Source organism: Saccopteryx bilineata, chromosome 1 (genome assembly GCF_036850765.1).
Source record: "Saccopteryx bilineata isolate mSacBil1 chromosome 1, mSacBil1_pri_phased_curated, whole genome shotgun sequence".
In the NCBI taxonomy this organism is placed as follows: Eukaryota; Metazoa; Chordata; class Mammalia; order Chiroptera; family Emballonuridae; genus Saccopteryx; species Saccopteryx bilineata.
Genome location: NC_089490.1, coordinates 57,552,912 through 57,575,494, shown reverse-complemented (window position 1 = coordinate 57,575,494; position 22,583 = coordinate 57,552,912). Strand labels below are relative to the sequence as shown.

At 37.7% G+C, this 22,583-nt stretch overlaps 1 protein-coding gene across 2 annotated transcripts in view; it reads left to right on the top strand.

The window, feature by feature from the left end:
• CEP162 (centrosomal protein 162) overlaps positions 1-22,583 on the top strand; it is a 98,341-nt gene that overhangs the window by 73,361 nt on the left and 2,397 nt on the right. For both annotated transcript variants that reach the window (XM_066254215.1, XM_066254217.1), the window contains exons 24-26: positions 5,561-5,702; positions 8,036-8,134; positions 11,378-11,512. In XM_066254215.1, the coding sequence (XP_066110312.1) occupies positions 5,561-5,702; positions 8,036-8,134; positions 11,378-11,512 (376 nt within the window). The remainder of the gene's footprint in view (positions 1-5,560; positions 5,703-8,035; positions 8,135-11,377; positions 11,513-22,583) is intronic.

The following is a 22,583-nucleotide window of genomic DNA, read 5'->3' as shown; positions in this document are numbered from 1 at the left end:
GGGGCTTTCTGCTGATAAATTCTCTCATCTTTTCTGTATTTGTGAATGTTTTTATATCTCCTTCGTACTTGAAGGATAGCTTTGATGGGTATAGTATTCTTGGCTGAAAGTTCCTCTCTTTCAGGGCTTTAAATATTGGGGTCCACTCTCTTCTAGCTTGTAGAGTTTCTGCTGAGAAATCTGATGATAATCTAATAGGCCTTCCTTTATATGTTGTACTCTTCTTTTCCCTGGCTGCCTTGAGAATTTTTTCTTTGTCATTGGTTTGTGTCATCTTTATTATGATGTGCCTTGGAGTGGGTTTGTTGGGGTTAAGAAAACTCGGTGTTCTGTTTGCTTCTTGAATTTGAGGCTTTAGTTCTTTCCACAGGCTTGGGAAGTTCTCGTCTATTATTTGTTTGACTATATTCTCCATTCCATTTTCTTTCTCTTCTCCCTCTGATATACCTATTATTCTTATGTTATTCTTTCTGATGGAGTCAGACAATTCCTGTAGGGCTTTCTCGTTTTTTATTATTTTTAAGTCTCTTTCTTCTTCTCTCTGTTGTGCCTCAAGTTGTTTGTCTTGTATTTCACTAATCCTATCTTCAATCTGGGCTGTTCTGTTAGCTAAGCTTGTTACCTCGTTTTTCAGCTCGTGAATTGAGTTTTTCATTTCTGTTTGATTTGTTTTTATAGTTTCAATTTCCTTGGTAATATATTCTTTGTGTTCATTGAGTTGTTTTCTGATCTCCCTAAATTGCCTTTCTGTGTTTTCTTGTATATCTCTGAGTATTTTTAAGATTTCTATTTTAAATTCTCTGTCATTTAGCTCCAAGGCTTCCAATATGTTAAGTCTTTTCTCCATAGATTTTTCCACATCTATTTGTGTTACCTCTCTTTCTTTTGTATCCATAATATTTGATTTCCTCTTTCTTATTGGCATCTGAGGGTGGTCTTGTTGATAGCACTAATTAGAATTAATAAAGAGTAAAAAGTAAAAAAAAAAAAAAAAAAAAAAAAGGTAAAACACCCCACAAAAAAAAAACAGTAATAATTTATTATTTCCCCCTTTTTTCTTTCTTCTCTTTCCCTCCTCTCCCCTCCTCAGGGAAATATCGTGATGACCTGTGAATTATATTATGCTAAATGGATCAAAAACTGCCTATAATGGAGGGCCTGATTTGGGGTGAAGAGTTCAAGGGGCAAAAAAAGGGAGTAGGGACCTACTAAATGCAAAAAAAAAGGAAGAAAATCTTAGACAAGCATAAGATGATTTGCTTGTAAGTGATGGTCGACTAAGAGATATAATGAGAGGGATAAGAGGGAACCAGAAAAAAGGAGGAAAAAAAATAATAAAGAAGAAAAAAATAAAAATAATAAGTAAAAATCTGTTGTATTAAGTGGAGCGAAGACTAAATACAATGGAGACCTTGGGTTGGGAGGAATGCTAGTGAGTTAAAAAGCAACGTAAAAAGTACCCAAAATGCCACAAAAATAAACAAACAAAAAAAAAAAAACAAAAACAAAAGCGAAAAAGAAAAATAAAGCCAAAAAAAACCCTTGAGTCCCAAATTAACTAATTTGTTCTTGATTGAGGATTAAATGGGAGGAAAGTAAAACGAGAAAAGAAAAAACGAATAGAAAAGAAAAAATAAGAAAAAGAGAAAAACGAAGGAAGAAAAAAAAGGAAGAGAAAAAAACAAAATAAAACAAAACAAAACAAAAAAAAAAAAAAAGAGGAGAGAGTGAGAGTTAAGTGTTTTTGAGTATAACCTTAAAGGAGGGTGAGGATGAAGAAGAGAAATAAAATGTAACACTCATGGGTAGTGTAGTTCAAGAAAAGGGAAGCATAAGATGGGCAGAGAATAGAAGGACCGAGGTGGAGGAAATAGAAATAATAATAATAAAGGCAATAAGATAGAAGAAACAAACAACAAAAAACAAAAAATTAGTGGAACAAGTTGTAAAGTCTGTGGATTTTTCTTGATTTTGAGAGGTTAACTTCTTCCTTTTTCTTTTCTCTCCCTCTTCCTGGTCAGTGACTCTGTACCCCAGGCTCTGCCCCTGTGTCACACTTAGGTAGGGATTTGCAGTTGATGGGATTCTATGGCAGTGTCATATAATTGGCTTTAGTCTTGCTGGTAGTCAAGGCTTGTTGGCGTTTGCAGGGTCCAACGATGAGAGAGTTTGCTTTCCTGGAGTCTCTCTCCTAGTCCCCCCTTCCTGAATTAGCAGCCTGGTGATCCAGCTATAAGGCTGCAACTGCTTCTGCCTGGGGAGTAAGAGGCTCAAAGAGCTGGGAAATCCCCACTCTATCCCCACTCAGTGCAAGGCTTTGGGAAAGGCTCTGGCAGTCAGAGCCTCCAGTGTAATCAGGCAGGGGTGGGAGTCAATTGTTGTCAAGGTAACTGTTTAGCACCTAGCATTCAGTTGGACCACTCAACCCAGGCTTTCCACACTTTGTAGCCTGTTTTGGCTGGGAAGAAGAGGCACTAGTCTCTGCTTGCGACTAGTGTAGTATAGATCTTATTATCTGCCAAGTCCCTCTTGTTAGCGTTTATCCCTGAATATGGAGGCTCTATCAATCAGAAGTTGCCCCTGCCCCTTTAGCGAGAGGCACTAAAAAATATCACGCGTCTTGTCTTGGATCGCTGAACTGAGAGAGATCTTATCAATTAGAACCCATGGGTGCGCAGATTTCATGGGTTAAGCTAATTTCAGTGTTTGGGTCCGCAGCTGTGCTCCCGAAGGTATTTCAGGCTGCCTGAGTGCCCCTCCCCCAACGCTTGATTGTTAGCTTGAATGGCTGGGTGAGGTGCCCCGCCCACGGAGAGAATCTCCCAAGTAGGGAAGACCGCCTTGGCGCCTCTCCCGCTCGCCCCGCTGCTGGCGGCTGGGGCGCACCGGGTGCAGGATAATGGGGCACCCTGGGTGTGCGGGCCAGTAGGGCGCTCTGGGTGCGTGGATTGCCCAGGGCATGCGCGCGAATGGGGGGCTCCGGGCACCGGTGGCTGGGGTCTCTCACTGGCAGTGCGTGGGCCGCTGGGAACATTAGCGGCGCTCGCCGGCGGCTGCTCACCGGCGGCTGCTCGCCGCTCCTGAGTGTGGGCGGTACTCGCTCTGCAATGGACAGGCCGGCGGCTGCTCTCTGCTCCCGAGTGTGGGCCGACTCACCGCAGGCGCACTCCCTCTGCGGCTCCCGAGTGTGGGCGGTGCTCGCTCTGCAACCGGACCGGGCGCGCGCCGGCAGCTGTTCGCCGCTCCCGAGTGTGGGCTGACTCACCTCAGGCGCACTGCGGCTTGAATGAACGTCCCTGCGGTAGCTTCCTCTACACCCTCGTTTCTCAGATTCAAGTGATAACAGTCCTTTCGCTTTCAGTTTGTGTGGAACTCCGGAATGCTCCAAGGATAAATTTTTCTGTTTCTAGTTGATAAATTTGTTGTGATTTTGGGGAGATCTGTCGGATGCGCTGCTCACGGCGCCATTTCCGTGACGTCACTCCCAAAATGATCTTTTCAAATTAAATCTTGTGATCACTTCCATTCATGCCTTAAAGAACTTGTAGTCATCCCTTTCCTTCTCAGAATCTCCAAGTACTATCTCCTGTCTGTTTCCTTGGAAGTTTCTCACATGCTCAGATTTTTTTCACCTGATCAAACCAAATTCTGGTCATCTTTCTCCATCTTTCTGTACCAGTTTTTAAGTAGCCTCTTCTTTTATTTCCATCTCACTTTCTCTTAAATGTGGCTCTCCTCCTCGTTATTCTTTTAAGCCTGGTCTCAATAGTGACTTTTCTCTGCCCGGTGGTGTTTTCTCCATCCCCATTCTCCTTGACGTTGTTGACTACACTGTCTTTTCTGAACGGTTTCCCCTTTTAACCTCCATGACATGGCAGCTCTGACACTTTTTTTTTCCTGTTTCTGGTCCTTTTAACTGACTCATGACTCTTCTTCATTCTCCCTCCTCAAAAATCTGACTTTCTAAGCTTCACTTGCTGAATTTTTTCACTGCCTTTTGTTCTTTCATGTTTCAAGTCCTCCCTCTTCAACAAAGTATTTCCTAGAGCTTCCCAAGAAATTTCCTCCTTCTACCTCCCAACTCTTATATAATTTGTGTACCAAGAAAGCACTAATCATAACTCTTCCTTGTACCTCCTTGAGAGCTACATTAATTAATATCATTACTTATATTATATACTGAGAATATATAACATATGCCCTTCAAAGCTTAGGACTTCAGTACATCTGTCTGACTGAAGGAACACAGAGTTGGAGGCATCATGATGAGTAATGAGAGCCTGCATGAAGGAATAGATACGTCCTGGTAGAATGCAGGAAGAATGAGTATAGGAATGCTAACAAATACTTACTATTAATTGGCAGCAATGTCTCATTGTGTCATCATGGTAACCATATTGCTTCCAAGTTTAAACTTTTCCTATAGAACTGAATATGATAGTAGCTGTGAAGCTATTTGGAAAGAATCACATTCTTTCCTAAAAATGATTTAAAATTCAGGTTTTTCCTATAATTTTTTCTATACATATTTATAATTTTTTAGTATTGTTAGCTCTGGGTCTGAGAAGTGAGAAATAACCTTTCCTAGTCCCAGATTTAGGCTGTTTTTTATTATGAACAGTTATATCATGGGTGCTTTAGATCTTTATGTTTTTCTTAGGACCCTAATCACACTGTTCTCATGATGAAATATTCATATAATCAAATAAGCAACAGATATGTTGGTTTGGAATTGTCATTAACAGATACCAACCGTAATTTACTAAATATCTACTTTGATTAAAATATTGTCCTTCTAAAAAACATTTTTTTAATAAGAGAAGACATGCTTATCTATAAGAAATATATCAGCTCTTTAGTTATAACTTTAACATTTACAAAACTGCCTCTGAATGCATAAATTTTGTCTGAGACAAATGAAAAGTCACACTTAATGGTCCAAATTAATTAGGTTCAGTTACCCTGTATCCTGAAAATTACTGTAAAATTTTCTTCTTACAACATGCACCTAACTGAGCCATATGCATGGGACAAAACTGGAGATCGTTGCCTAGAAAAGCATTAGAGATTTTAAAAGGAACAATTGTGATAATCCAAATAAGAATCTGGGCAAGAAATCTGACTTTTTCTTAAAAGTAAAATGACAGGCCCTATTCTTTAAATCCAAACAGAACATTTAAAACCTTTGACTCCCTCAGAAAGTGCAGCCACAGGTGGGAGGGAAAGTGGGAGGCCTGGCCTGGACTCTGAGGTTCCGCTCTGCTGGGCTCAAACCACAGCTCTGTAGTTTACTGATCTGGGACCCAAGATATATCACTTTTTCCTATATTGAAGTTTGCCTTTATAAAATGCAATAAATAATGTGAGCTCATGGAGCAGCTGTAAGAAATCTTAGGCAATAAACAATGTGTAAGCACCTAACACTGTGCAGTAGATAGTGTTGCCCTCCCTCCCATTGCTTCTTGAACTTCGAAGCTTCTTACTCTATTTTTGTGCTAACCTTGAGGTTAGAGGTTGAAAAGTTGCTTTTATGTGTTGTTTTCATTTGTTTGCTCTAAAGGATCAAGGAAGATACTGCTACATACATCACATCTCTCAAAGCATCTCATCAGAGGGAAATAGAAAAACTCCTTTGCCAAAATGCAATAGAAAATTCTTCTTCCAAAGTAGCTGAACTAAATCGTAAAATAGCAACTCAAGAGGTAGGTAACCTTAACAGATTTTGACTTTAATGTGATTTATTTTCAGTACTATTGTTAATAGAACATTATTTGGAAATACTTTAAATTCACTGTTATGTTGGTGATAGAAATGGTATTGTTGGCTTGATTTTCTTTTTATGTAAGGAAACCATTACCGTAAATTTATTCTAAAGTTATAACTCTGTTTTGCACTTTTGTCCCTATATCCCTCAAATAGATCTTTTTCTAAATAGGTGTTATTGGAACGTTGAGGGCTCTAACGTGATGGAGACTTTAGTACTTGAACTTAAATATTAAACCATCTTCCTCTAGCCTAAGTCCCAACTGACAATTGCTGTAGTCACTTTTGCCCTGTAACCTTTTGTTCATTAAACAAATAATGATTCTAGGTCTCTAGACAGTCAGACACTGGAGATAAAATAATGAAGAGAGAGAGAGAGAGAGAGAGAGAGAGAGAGAGAGCTCTAGCTATTATGAAGCACAGTCTTTTAAAAATGATGACAAGGCATGCCAAAAACTCATCTGCATTTCCTCAAAAGCATCTTCCTTCTTGGATCCTTTTGGATCCTTCTTGGATGTCTTTTCAGACGTCTTTCAGAGGCCATGTGGCCTCTTCTATGGTGGTAGTAAGTTGAAAAAACAGCCTTAAAATAGAATATGCAAATTACTTTCAAATGGTGTATCCAAGAAAAAAAAATATGGCAAAATGTTAGCAGTTGGTAATTCAAGTTGAAAAATATATGAATGTTAATTTTGCTCATCTTTTCTGTAGGTTTTATTATTAAAAAAACAAGCCGAGGGGGAAAACTTCAAGAAATAATTATCTCACCACCACCTCTCCCACCTATATTATTTAATAGCATCTTAATTAAAAATAAATCTGCCAGTTGGGGAAATTTAAATATGGACTAGATATTAGATACTATGAAATTATTGTAGATTTTCTTAGGTGTAAAATGTTACTGTGGTTTTGTGAAAAATACCCTGTAAGGAGATGCATATTGAGGTGTTTGGGGTACTTAACAGTGAAATGTAATGAGGCTTGTAATTTAATCTCAGATAGCTAAGAAATGACTATGGCTGTATTTAATACTTCAATGAAAAAGACTTAAAGTACTTTTCAAAAGTAACCATTATAGTTTGACCAGATGGTGATGCAGTAGATAGAGCATTGGACTGGTACACGGAGGCCCCAGGTTCAAAACCCCGAGGTTGCCAGGTTGAGTACGGGCTCATCTCACTTGAGCACGGGGTCACCAGCTGAGTGTAAGGTCGCTGGCTTGATTGTGAGATCATAGACATGACCCCATGGTCACTGGCTTGAGCCCAAAGGTCGATGACTTGAAGCCCAAGGTTGCTGGCTTGAGCAAGGGGTCACTTGCTCTGCTGTAGCCCCTTGGTCAAGGCACATATGAAAAAAACAATCAGTGAACAACTAAGATGCTGCAACAAAGAATTGATGCTTCTCATCTCTCTCCCTTCCTGTCTGTCCCTCTCTCTGTAAAAAAAAAAAAAAAAAAAAAAAGGAACCATTATATAGCCTTGCAGATAACTGTAGCCTTTTTCGTCATAAGAATCGGGTGTCAGTGTGCAGTATAGACATTATATATATATTAAGTGATTATATAGTGAGAGCAGTCTAGGAGAGGTGGGAAAAGTAGTATCATTGTGCCATAATGCCATAAATACATTATTTTCCCAGAATTACATATATAATATTGCAAACTGATTTAAACGAAGTCAGCATAGTCTGATCGTAAAAACATTAAAGAGATGAATTCTCCCAAATTTTTTCAATTCCTGATGGAAGTACTTGTATTGTTTCTTTGTCTCAAAATATGAGACTAACATTTATATCACAGATATTATTAGGCTTGTGTCATCTTTATTTAGTTGTCTTAATAGCTCTTTAATGCAAAGCTGTTATTCTACTTAATCACGAAGTATAAAGATTATATTGGCCACTTTCTTCAAAATGTTTATAGACTTTATAAAAGTTTATTCTAACATGTATTTTTCAGGCCTTCAGAAGAAAAGTACTAGAGACAAAGAAGTCAAGTAGTTACATAGTCATTAATTTGTAATATATAAGGCTTTGTTACAAATAAACATTATGTTAAATGTTGAAAGAAACGAAACAATGAATTTATTCAGTAAATTTAATTCAATGAACTTAATTCCAATGGCCGTTGATTTCTAGAATATGGTAATTTTAAAATATTAGGATCTTTACTTTTTAGTACAAACAAAAGTCATTAGTTAGCTTTCTTATATTTTTCAAATAATGTTCAAGGAAGAGCTTTCTTAACTCAGTACTTCTAACAATTTCCAAGGTACTTATAAAGCATTTCCAAGATCAAGTTAATGAGCTGCAGAGTAAACAAGAGTCTCTCGTAGTTTCTCAAGTTCGAGAAGAAATCCTACAGAAAGAGGTAAGAAATAACAGAAATATTGGGCTAACTTAAGCTTCTCTTAGCCATTTCAATCATACTCATATTTCTGCATAAATTTTTTAACTTAAATGTGCAATTAGACATAGCCTAAAAATACCACATGTCAAGATAATATTAATAACTTGTTCATGGAAAGTCAGTTATTTTCTGTGCAGTGGAGATATGATGTTCAGTTCTTTTGAATGGTTAAAGCCATTTTTGTACTAAGACTATTTGGTTAGAAAAATTGGTAAAGTAATCATGACAGTGATGCTGGATCACCAATAATAATATAATTACAGGAAATAGACCTTTTTGGAAACTCCCATACCATTCATAGTTGTCAATGTTTAAGTGTTTAGTATGTACTAGGCACTGTGACATGTGCTCTGTGTGGTTCTCACTCTAACCCCAAAGCGTAGGTACTGTTATGCCCCTTTTATAGAAACAGGAAGCGTTTTTGATCGTGCATCTTTGCATATGTGTCCAGTTACCTTCATGGGATAAGTTCACTAAAATACAAGAATTTTTAAAAAATAAGTTATTTGACTTTAATAATTCTCTTAAAGGTGCATTTCATTAGATACAAATGAAAGGATATTTTCTCTAGTCTTGTCTAGAAGCAAATTTTTGAATTTATGTAATTTACAAATGAATGTTTAATCATGGAAACTAATTCATTAATTAGTTGATGAATAATTGTTAAATACCTTCTCTCTGCTGAGCACAGCTTTAGAACAAAGTAGAAATCCCTGCTTTCATGGAGCTTATTTTATTTGGGGAATCAGACAATAAATAAATATGTTTGATAAACTAAACTAAGACATCATCTTTAAAGTACTTAAAATAGTGCCTAGCACATAATGCCATGGCTCATTACTACTTGTAATTGAAGATTGATTCAAACACAGTTGTCTCAAGAATCCTGCGGCCCACCTCCCTTTCAAGTAGGTGTCCCTCACTGTTCCTTGGACATCTCTCCATCGTAGCATGCCGTACAGGAACTCGCATTCACTCAGCTCTGTTATCAGTTGACCAAGAACTCCCCAGCTGTATGTCAGGAGATGGATTATATGTAGATCATAAGATAGCGATGGCTGGAAATGTTGTCTAATGACAGACTCACAATTATTTTTCAATCATTAAAGAGTGTACAGAAGTTAAAGTGACATTTAACCATTACGTGTATGACAGCGCCTCTGACAGCCTTTGCAGTTTGGAATCTTTCGTTGTTTTGACATACAGTGTGTCTGTAAAAGTCACGGTGCACTTTAGACCGGTCACAGGAAAGCAACAAAAGACAATAGAAATGTGAAATCTGCACCAAATAAAAGGAAAACCCTCCCAGTTTCTGTAGGATGATGTGGCTGCATGTGCACATGCGTAGATGATGACGTAACACCGTGTATACAGTGGAGCAGCCCACGGCCATGCCAGTCAAGATGTGGACAGTACAGAGGAAAGTTTAGTGTGTTCTGTGGCTTGCTAAATTTGAATCCGTGACCAAAGTGCAACGTGAATATCGGTGCGTTTATAATGAAGCACCACCACATAGGAATAACATTACTCGGTGGGATAAGCAGTTGAAGGAGACTGGCAGTTTGGTGGAGAAACCCCGTTCTGGTGGGCTATCAGTCAGTGACGAGTCTGTAGAGGCTCTACGGGATAGCTACCTAAGGAGCCCTAAAAAATCTGTGCATGGGCCCACATCGAACTGCACTGAATAGGTATGAAACTGGGAGAGTTTTTCTTTTATTTGGTGCAGATTTCACATTTCTATCATCTTTTGTTACTTTCCTGTGACTGGTCAAAAGTGCACCATGACTTTATGGACACACTGTAACGTGATGCCTGGCACCCATCACCACAGCATGTTCTAGAAAGCCTCTGACCTTTCTGCAATTAATCCAGTTAAAGTCTGCTTTTTTTTGGTTGTTGTTAGAAATAGTTCACTTAAAATTTGAGATGTGCCCTGGCTGGTTGGCTCAGTGGTAGAGCATCAGACTGGCATGCAGGAGTCCTGGGTTTGATTCCCGGACAGGGCACACAGGAGAGGCACCCATCTACTTCTCCACCCCTCCCCCTCTCCTTCCTCTTTGTCTCTCTCTTCCCCTCCCGCAGCCAAGACTCCATTGGAACAAAGTTGGCCCGGGCACTGAGGATGACTCCATGGCCTCTGCCTCAGGCGCTAGAATGGCCCTGGTTGCAATAGAGCAACGCCCCAGATGGGCAGAGCATCACCCCCTTGCGGGCATGCTGGGTGGATCCCGGTCGGGCGCATGTGGGAGTCTGTCTTACTGCCTCCCCGTTTCCAACTTCAGAAAAATACAAAACAAAAAAAAAATTTTGAGATGTGCCTCTGACTTAATTTGCTTGTATTTTTACATTTTTAAAGCTAATTTAGGAAGAGAGGTGTGTGTGTGTTACTATTATCAGTGTCATTAGGTACTGGATATTTCCATGTAAAACATGATTGAATTTGTTAATTTTATCTATTTTCATTTGCTTGTTAATTATTTTGATGTTAGTAAATTATAATTATATGGCATAAAGAAAAAGCAACTGATTGTTTCATCAAGCCCAGAATAAAGATCTGCACATCCTCTCCATTTAACTCTCTGGTGACATAAAATACCATTTCCTCTGTGGGCCAGGGTGTATAAAAGAAGGGTCTGCCCCAGATTGTAACTTCCTCTGTGTCTTTCATCTCTGCAATCTCTAGACCTGAGAGAGCAGCCAGCACAGAAAGATTATTATTTCATTATCTCTGTATGCATGCATTTATTTGTGGGATGAATCATAAATTTTAATATGATAAGAGCCAAAAGAGAATTAAAAATAGTGTTATAGGGAGTTGATAAAAGAAGGATCCATATTTATTGGACTCTTTCTGTATTAATTTTAAAAGGAATCACTCTATTAACAAATACTTTGTAGCAAAGCTGAATGTACCAAAGAAAAATGCGCAGCTTAATTGTGAATGCCATAAGCCAGGACATACGTGGGAGGTAAAGGTGGTCTAATTATCTGAAATTATGAGATCTAGGATGAGCTTTTACTTCCTGACATAGAGAACAAAAGGTATTAATTACCCTAACAACTGAAGATACCTTTAACAAGAAGCCTCTTATCTGGAGAAACTTTAAACAAAGAAAATGTGATTAATGTTCTTTTTAAATCTACCTTTTAAAATAAATTATTTTCTTATCATAGTTTTTCATTTACTTCATACCTCAATTTTAGATTACAAAACTCTTAGAAGAATTGAGAGAGGCCAAAGAAAACCATACACCAGAAATGAAACATTTCATGGGCTTAGAAAAGAAAATTCAGCACATGGAAATAAGACATAAACAAAGAGAGCAAGAACTTCAACAGGTAAAGTAGTAAATCACATTTACATAATTGTATAGTTCTCCTTAAATACTTCCCAGTTTGCTATAGTTTTGTCATCGCTAGCAAAACTGACTTTTTTTAAAGTGTTTCCATTATATATTGATTTTATTAACAATATGTACATAGCTTTTAAGAGAAAAATGACTTTAAATCTCAGATACCTGAAGATTGGTTTGCCTTATGTGAAGAAATAGAGAAACAACTTTATCATGTTCTTAATTATTGGTAGGTATCTAAGAAGTTCAAGTAATTTCAATAAATATTTGTAAAAACTAGCTCTACATTAAAATGTGATTATTTAAATTATGTGCCAACACTAGTAATATTACTATATACTTAATTATAAACAGATGACTTAATAGTAAAACTGGCATGCCTGACCTGTGGTGGCGCAGTGGATAAAGTGTCAACCTGGAACACTGAGGTCACTGGTTCAAAACCCTAGGTTTACCTGGTCAAAGCACATATGGAAGTTGATGCTTCCTGCTCCTCCCTCCTTTCTCTTTCTCTCTCTCTCTCTCTCTCTCTCTCTCTTTCTTCTCTAAAATGAATAAATTTTAAAAAAACTGGCAGAAGTAAGGTCATATGTGTTTAAAGCATTAGCCTTGGTGCTGATATTTGACTTTGCTTCAACGGTATATATTCAGCTTGGTCTGGTACAGCAAAATATTATTAACTGGGAAACTTAAAAAACAAATTAATTTTCTTACCGTTCTGGAGGCTAGAATTTCAAGATCAAGGTTCCAGCTAATTAATCTTCTGGTGAGAGCCTTCATCCTGGCACGTACCTGGCCTTTCCTCAGTGTGTGCACTGTGGCGTGGCAGAGGGGATGTAGAGACAGAGCTCTCTGATACCTCCTCCTATAAGGACACTAGTCCAATCGTAATCCAGTTGTGCTCAGGGGCCCTGCCCTTGAGACCTCTATTAGTTCCTAACCCTAAATACAGCCACACAGTTAGTTAGGGCTTAAACATATAAAAGGGTTAGGGGTGGCACACAAACATTTAGTCTAAAACAGTGTAAATTTATACATTCTTTGCAAACAGAAATTTCACATACATTAAAAGCTTTATGACTGACCTAAGTTCCACAGAGAAACCCTAGGCACAATCTCATTAAAAGTCTCCACCTCCAGCTTAGTGACTCACAATCAAGAGGGAGCTCAAAACACGGATCTTGTCCCTAGTTTTTATTTATTATTATTATAGGAACTACAGAGTGTGAAATGGAGAGCAAAGAGATTAATAAAATTTCTCATTCTTACTCTTATTTGTGGATTTCTCTTAAAAACACATTGTATAAAGGTAGTAGAGTTTTAAAGATATCCTTGATTTATAGAGAAGGTGATGGATTTCAGTTTCATAGTAAAATGCTAAATTGGGATGTCATCTAGATGGCAACATTGGCTGTTCTGACTTCAGTTTCCCTCACAGGAAGAACAGCTAGCATGCATTCATAAACAAGGCAATTGGGGAAATTTCAGAGCACAGAGATAGGACTGACCTACCCATTTGTCCCACAGAGACCAAGAAGGACTACATTAAGAAGGGTAGGGAACAGCCAACTCTGACTGACAGTACTGGCCCTCCCACAGGCCAGCATAGTGCTGCACCAGAAGGCTCCCTGGGACCTACTTTTTCTCCAGTGGGGAAAAGAGAGCCCACAGTAAGCATCCAGCTTGGCACCACAGCAGTTTGCTTCCCAGGAGGCCCACTTAGGTCTCACCTCATGGGGATTTTGGGTCAGAATCTATAGGGCTCAACCAGTGGAGGTCAGATTGTGACAGAAAAGTTCAAGAACTCACCTCCTGCCATGGACATACCAAATCTTTAGCTACATATAGAATAGTCTCTGAAAGCAACCCAGAAACTAGGTGAACAACTTATATATCATGCAAATAAAAACCCACATCAAAACAGGTCAGGGAAGCTGAGACACAATCTCATTAAAAGTCTCCACCTCCAGCTTAGTGACTCACAATCAAGAGGGAGCTCAAAACACAGATCTTTTCCCTGAGGAGCAAAGAATTTGAACCACATATTGGGTACTTTAAGACCTGCACCGGAGAGATGAGCCCCCAAAACATACAGCTTTGAAAGGCAGTGGGTCTTGTGTCCATGAAACCCACAAGACTATAGTGTACTGAGAAACAGCTCATAAAAGGCTAATCAGGCAAAGCAAATAGACATACAAATTCAGGAAGCACAGAGAATTCCAAACAAGATGGACCCAAAGAAGCCCACGCTAAGACAAATCATAATTCAAATGCCAAAATTAAGACAAAGAATTTTAAAAGTAGCAAAACAAGTTATATACCAAGAAATTCCTATAAAACTATCATGATTTTTCTTTTTTAAAATTTTATTTAGATTATTAAATTTTAACAGGGTGACATTGATCAATAAGAGCACATAGGTTTCAGGTAAACATTTCTATAGCATTAGAACTGCTGATTATGTTAAATAGACATCACCCTTGCCCTGGCTGGTTGGCTCAGCGGTAGAGCTTCGGCCTGGCGTGCGGGGGACCCGGGTTCGATTCCCGGTCAGGGCACATAGGAGAAGCGCCCATCTGCTTCTCCACCACCCCCCTCCTTCCTCTCTGTCTCTCTCTTCCCCTCCCGCAGCCAAGGCTCCATTGGAGCAAAGATGGCCCGGGCACTGGGGATGGCTCCTTGGCCTCTGCCCCAGGCGCTAGAGTGGCTCTGGTCACGGCAGAGCGACGCCCCGGAGGGGCAGAGCATCGCCCCCTGGTGGGCAGAGCGTAGCCCCTGGTGGGCGTGCTGGGTGGATCCCGGTCGGGCGCATGCGGGAGTCTGTTTGACTCTCTCCCCATTTCTAGCTTCAGAAAAATACAAAAAAAAAAAAAAAAATAAATAAGCAAATGGGACTACATTAAACTAAAATGTCTTTGCATAGCAAAGGAAATCATCAACAAAATGAAAGCACAACCTACTGAATGGGAGAAGTTGTTCACCAATGAGACATCCAAGAAGGGATTAGTCTCCAAAGTATGTAAAGAACTCGTACAACTTACCACCACCCCCCTAAGAAAGTATCAGATTAAGAATGGGCAGAGGACCTGAAGAGATATCACCAAAGAGGACATACACATGGCTCAATAGACATATAAAAAGATGTTCAACATCACTATTCATCAGAGAAATACAAATTAAAACCACAATGAGGTATTAACTCACACCTGTCAGAATGGCTATTTTATGAGCAATGAATCAACAAACAGTAAGTTATCAAAGATGTGAAAAAAACGGAACCCTCATGCTCTGTTGATAGGATTGTATATTGATGCAGCCATTATGGAAAACAGTATGGAGGTTCCTCAAAAAAATTAAAAATAGAACCACTATATGACCCACTAACTTCACTTCTGGGTATTTATGAAAACAAATCCAAAACACTAATTTAAAAAGATGTGTGCATCCTTGTGTTCATTGCAGATTATAATAGCCAAGATATGGAAGGGACCCAGTGTTCCTCAGTAGATGAATGGATAAAGAGTGTGTGTGTGTGTGTGTGTGTGTGTGTGTGTGTGTGTGTGTATGTGTGAGTTTAATGGAATAATCAATTACTGAGCCATAAAAAAGAATGAAATCTTGCCCTTTGTGACAACATGGATAGACCTAGAGGGTACTATGTTAAGTCAAATAAGTGAAACAGAGAAAGAAAGATAACCGTATCATTTCACTTATACATGGAATTAAAAAAACAAAGGAGTCACCAAAATAGAAACAAACTCATGGGTACAGAAAACAAATTGCTGGTCGCTAGATGGAAAGAGGGTGGGGGAAGTGAGTGAAAAAGGTTGAAGGTATTAAAGTAGACCGAATGCAAGTTATAAGAACCATTCACAGGGATGTAAAGTACAGTATAGGGCCTACAGGTACTAACTATGTGTGGTGTCAGATGGGTATTGGACTTATTAGGGTGATTAATTTGTAAGTGATATAAGTGTCTAATCACTGTGTTGTACACCTGATGTATGTCAACTGTAATTGAAAAGTTTCTTAAACATTTTAATTTCTAGTAAAAAGAAAAGTTTTGTAAACTAAATGACTATGGATGTTAATAAGAGTTATTTGGTGATAATTTTGCAGTATATATCAATATCAAATTATGTTGAACACTTCAAGTGAATATAGTGTGATATGTCAGTCATATCTCTTTAAAAAGTTTTAAGAAGTCAAAGACAAATAGAATTTTGTAAACAGCAAGAGAAAAGCAACATGTTACATATGTTGGAATTTCCATAGACTACAGTATTTCTCAACAGAAATTTTGCTGGCCATGCGACAGTGAGATGATATATTAAAAAATATTGAAAGAAAAACTGTCAATCAATAATACTATACCTGGCCCTGGCCAGTTGACTCAGTGGTAGAGCATTGGCCTGGCATGCAGGAGTCCTGGGTTCGATTCCTGGCCAGGGCACACAGGAGAAGCCCATCTGCTTCTCCACCCCTCCCCCTCTCCTTCCTCTCTGGCTCTAACTTCCCCTCCCACAGCCAAGGCTCCATTGGAGCAAAGTTGGCTCGGGCGCTGAGGATGGCTCTGTGGCCTCTGCCTCAGGCGCTAGAATGGCTCTGGTCGCAACAGAGCAACGCCCCAGATGGGCATAACATCGCCCCCTGGTGGGCATGCCGGGTGGATTCTGGTTGGGCACATGCGGGAGTCTGTCTGACTGCCTTCCTATTTCCAACTTCAGAAAAAATACAAATAAAAATAAATAAATAAATAAATAAATAAAATAATACTATACCTGGCAAACTGTCCTTTAGAAATTAGAATAAAGACTTTCATAAAAAACCTAATGGAGTTCATCATCCCTAGCCCTGCCATACAAAAGTTCTAAAAAGAATTCAAGTAGAAATAAGAGAATGATAATTAACATCATAAGAACATATGATTGTAGGTGTAAACTCACTAATAATGGTAAATATGATATATAGTCTAAGTCAGATTCTCTAATATTATAATAGTGCATAATTTACTTAGAACTCTAGATTAAAAATTAAAAACCAAACTTATTTTAAAAACCATAAATGCATTAGTTTGTTATTGGATATACAGTATAAAAATATGTAAACTATAGTATCAATAACCTGAAAGTGAGGGTGGAAGAAGTAGAAATATAAGGTATGCTATCAAATTTAAGTTTTTATCAGTTTAAAATAGGACATTGTAAATACATCACAGTTTATATAAGCCTTATGGTAATCGCAAAGGAAAAATCTGTAGTAATTACACAAAGAATTATGATAAAGGAGTCAAAACATGGTGCTATATTGCCTGACCAGGTGGTGGTACATGCTGAGCACCCAGGTTCGAAACCGCGAGGTCACCAGCTTGAGGACAGGGTTGCTGGCTTGAATGTGGGATTACAGACATGATCCCGTGGTCGCTAGCTTGAGTCCAGAGTTCACTGGCTTGAAGCCCAAGGTTGCTGGCTTGAGCAAAGTGTCACTGGCTCAGCTGGAGCTCCCTGGTCAAGGCATAAAGTGATGCAACTATGAGTTGATGTTTCTCATCTCTCTTCTTTCCTGTCTATCTCTGTCTCGTTAAAAAAAAAAAAAGTGCTATAAATGTCATCAAATAATAAATGAGTACAAGATGTAAGAAATAAGGAACATAGGATATATAAATCAGAAAACAAAATCTCAATCATACGTTCTTATCAATCAATAATTACTTTAAATATAAATGGATTAAATTCTCCATTCAAAACCATGGGATTGCTGAATGGATGAAAAAACAAGATCCAAACAATATACTACATGTAAGAGATTCAGTTTAGCTTTAAAGATACAGATAAACTAAGAGCGAAGGGGTAGAAAAAAATATTTCAAGCAAATGTTAACCAAAAGAAAGCAGGACTAGCTAGCTATATTTATATCAAACAAAATAAATTTTAAGCTACAAATACCAGAAGACACAAAAAAATGATAAAGGGGTCAATCCATCAAAATATAACTATTGTAAATATTTATGAACCCAATACCAGCACACCAAAATATATAAAACACTATATCAGAACTAAAAGGGAAAATAAAATAGCAATATAGTAATGGTAGGGGACTTTAGTGCCTTTCTCTAAACAATGGATATATCATCCAGCAGAAAAATCAATGAGGAAATGGCAGGCTTGGAATGAACTGTAGACAAAATAGACCTAGCAGACATATACAATGCATTTCCTCTGACAGTATCAGAATGTACATTCTTTTCAGTCACATGAGGCATATTTTCTAGGACAGATCATGTTAGACCACAAAACAATTAGCAAATTTAAGAAGAGTGAAGTCATAGCCAGTATCATTTCTGACCACAATGATATGAAACTAGAAATCAATAGGAAGGAAACTGAAAAAAAAAATCTCAAATTTACATGGAAATTCAACAACATTCCTAAATAGTCAATGTATCAAAGATGAAACCAAAAGGAAAATAAAAATGTCTCTTGAGACAAATGAAAGCACAACATACCTATAATTATGGGATTCAGTAAAAGCTATTCTAAGAGGGGAGGTTATAGGGATAAAGTCCATACATCAAGAAAAAAAGACCTCAAACAACCTAACTGTACATGCCAAGGAACTAGAAAAAAATTTAGCAAGAGAGGAAATAAAGATTAGAACATAAATAAATGAAATATAGAATAGAAAAGCAATAGGAAAGTTTAACAAAACTAAGCATTGATTTTCGAAATGATAAACCTGACAAAACTTGACTGACCAGCAAAAAAGAAGATTTAAGATTAAAAATTCAAAGAAGAGGAGATATTACAACTGATACCACAAAAATATACTGCTCACAAAAAATCAAGGAGCATTTCAAAATGAATATGAAGCAATTAAATATCCCCTAATTTTTGTGAGCACTATACAAAGGATCATAGGAGACCAATGAACAACTACCGTGGGTATTTCACAGCACCACAAGAAAGTGGGTATTTCAGTCAAGCTAACTGGAATCTTTTTGCTGGTAAGGTGTCTGGCCTTAAGTTTGTAAAAATTGCTACACTTATGAAGCACCATAAAAAGAGCTATGCCTTTATACCTAAACAAATTGGATAACCTAGAAGTAATTGGTAAATTCCTAGAAACATAATCTACCAAGATTGAAATCATTAACACATACAATACTAGTATGGAGATTGAATCAGTAATCAAAAATATTCCAACAAAGAAAAGCCCAGAACCAGATGGCTTCACTGGTGAATTCTACCAAGCTATTAAAGACAAATAAATGCCATTTCTTCTCAAACTTCTCCAAAGAGTAGATGAGGAAACACTCCCCCAAACTCATTTTACAAGTCCAGCATTATCCTGATAGTAAAGCCAGATAAGAATACTGCAGGACAAGAAAACTAGATCCCACTATCCCTGATGAATATAGATGCAGAAACTCTCAAAAAAAATACAAACCAAATTGTAACATTAAAATTGTCACATACCAGGATCAAATGGAATTAATCCCTGGGATATAAGCATGGATCAATATATATGAATGAATAAATGTGGTACATCACATTAATAGAATGAAAAATAAAAATCATATCATCTCAATAGATGCACAGAAAGCATTTGACAAAATTCAACTTCCATTCATGACAAAAACTCTCAACAAATTAGCTATAGAAGGAAAGTACCTCAGCATAATAAAGGTCATATATGACAAGCCCATAGCTAACATTATACTCAGTAGTCAAAGGTTGAAGCTTTTTTCTCTAACGTCTGTAACCAGACAAGAGTGCTCTCTCTCCCCACTCATCTGCAACACAGTACTGGAATTCCTAGCCAGATCAATCAGGCAAGAAAGCGAAAGAAAAAGCATCAAAAGGAAAGGAAGAAATAAAATTGTCTCTATTTGCAGATGACGTGATCTTATATAGAGAAAACCCTGAAGACTACACCTAAAAACTTGGTTAGTCAATGAATTCAGGGTGCAGAGTACAAATATCTATCTACAAAAATCAATGGTGTTTTTACATATTAACAGCAAATTATCTGAAAAAGAAAGCACTCCTGTGTACAGCAACACCAACAGCAATAAAATACCTGGTAATCTAGCCAACAAAGTAAAGGATCTGTACACTGAGAAATATAAGACGCTGATGGAAGAAATTTAATAAGACAAAAAAGTAATGGACAGGTATTCCATATTCATAGATTGGAAGAATTAATGCAGGTTTCCCACACTCTCCAAAAGTAGTCAGTCCTATGAAACCTTTCATAAGCAGAAATGGTGTAAATAGAAGCAGTTCCAAGAATTCATGTGTAAAATTTTTAGCCTTCTCAGACCCCCAGTCATACCAAATGCCCCATAAAACCTAAGATAACATTAACAGAGTAAAAGCAGTGCCACCCTTGCTGATTGGGGTGCATGCTGCCTCTATCAACAGCTTGCTTGCAAAACAAACAATGAATGCTATGTTCACTTTTGCCTTTACTCACAAATGCAAAAATCTTGGCATTTCTTTTGCTTAGCAAAACCAGATACTAGTGTATAGGTTTATCATAGAAGTGGCATTAAGGTAATTTTTGAAAAGCAGGGAATAATTTTATTGTTAAAATGTCCAAAGTCAATGTATACAGTTAGTGCACTCTGTATCAATATTTCATTGACATTTTTAATAGTATAATCATGTTCTGCATACAGTCAATGATGGATGGCATATATATATTTATGGTGGTTCCATAAGATTATATACATAGCCTAAGTGTATATACTAGGAGATACCATCTAGGTTTAAGTGCACTCGATGATGTTTATACAGTGACAAAACTGCCTAACAAGTTTCAAAGAATGTATCTCCACTCATTAAGGAACAACTTTAAAATTCACAGAACCATAAAGGCCCCCAGGTAGCACAATCAATCCTGGCAACAAAGCTAGAGGCATCACACATTCTAATTTTAAACTACATTACACAGCTACAGTAATTGAAATAGTATGTTACTGGCATTAAAAACACACATTAAAACAATGGAACAGAATCAAGAGCTCAGAAATAAGTCCATGCATATACATATAGTCAACTAATATTGACCAAGGAGTAAAGAATACTCAATGGAGAAATGACAGTCCCATCGATAAATGATTCTGGTAAACTGAATATTCGCACACAAAAAAATGAAACTAAACACTTAAATATAATACATGAAACCATAAAGCTCCTAGACGAAAACATAGGGAAAGAGCTCCTTGACATGTCTTGATAATGAGGTTTTGGATATGATACAGCACAGCAACAAAATATAGTTAAGTGGGACTAGTATACCAAACCATAAAGTGTCTGCATAGCTAAAGAAATAAAGTGAAAAGGCAACCTGTAAAGTGGGAGAAAGTCTTTGGAAACCACACATCTGTAAAGGTTTAATATCCTGATTATACAAGGAACTCATAACTCAATAGCAAAAATAATAATTAAAAATGGGCAGAGGGCCTGGATATTTTTCCAAAGAATATATATATTTAAATGGCCAACTGTTACATGAAAAAGTGCTCAAGATCACTAATTATTAGGGAAATGCAAGTCAGACCCACAAGGAGATAACACCTCACACCAATTGGAATAGCTATCATGAAAAAGACAAAAATAACAAGTACTGGTGAGGATGTGGAGAAAAAAGAACACTTGTGCCCTGTTGGTGGTAGTGTAAATTAGTGCAGTCACTAAAGAAAACAGTATGGCAGTTTCTCAAAACATTAAAAATGGAACTACCATGTGATCCAACATTCCCACTTTATATGCCTGAAGGAAACAAAATCACTATACCAAAGAGATATCTGCACCCCGATGTTCACTGCAGCATTATTGTGACAGCCAATATATGGAAACAATGTAAATGTCCACTGGCGGGGAGAATGAATAATGTGGTGTATATACATACAGTGCAATAATACTCAGTCATAAAAAATTAAATTCTGCCATTTGTGACAACATGGATGGACCTTGAGGGTATTATGCTAAGTGGAGCAAGTCAGAGAAAGACAATATTGGATGCTCTCACGTGTAGAATCTAAAAAATACCAAACTCATAAAAAGAGAGGAAATTAGTGGTTGCCAGGTGGGGAAACTGGGGAAACATGGTCAAAGGGTGCAAACAGCCAGTATAAGTTCTAGGGACATAACTTACAGCATGATGACTATGTTAACAATACTGTATAGGGTACTCGAAAATTGCTAGGAAGATCTTAAATTTTCATCAGAAGGAAATAATTTTGAAACTGTAGTGATGTTACCTTAGAATTGAAATTTTATACAGTATTTTGTGTTCCCCGTAAACATCTGTTTACATAATATTTTTAAAGTGCTTTTATTGCCTGACCTGTGGTGGCGCAGTGGATAAAGCTTCGACCTGGAAATGCTGAGGTCGCCAGTTCGAAACCCTGGGCTTGCCTGGTCAAGGCACATATGGGAGTTAATGCTTCCTGCTCCTCCCCCCTTCTCTCTCTCTGTCTCTCCTCTCTCTCCCTCTCTGTCTCTCTCTCCTCTCTAAAAATAAATAAATAAAATAAAATAAATAATAAATTTTAAAAATAAATAAATAAATAAAGTGCTTTTATTTTAGAATTATGAAGTGATTCTAGAGCAAGGCAGGACTATAGATAAAAATTATACTGGAGATGTTCAAGCATGTTTAAAAAAATTATTGATTTTGTTGCCCAACCTAGTTCTTATATGTCTAACTTTCTGTGACTTGTACTGCTTATGACTAATGATTCCCTTACGGTATTTGCCAGGGTGCCCTCACTTCACTATTGAAAAAACTGACCCACATAAGCAAGGCAGTCTGGCATGGTGGGTAATAGCAGGACTCCGCCCAGGCTGCCTGGGTGTGAAACCGATTCTGCCCCCAGTGGGCTGTGTATGAACCTTGACCAAATTATTATCATTTTTATCTTATCCGTGCTTCCATTTCCCCACCCGTTAAATGCAGATAAATATATAAATTCTACCTCCTGGGTGTATGGCAGGGTTAAATGAGTTAACATGCATAAAATGTTTAAAACCAAGCCTGGCGCACGGCAG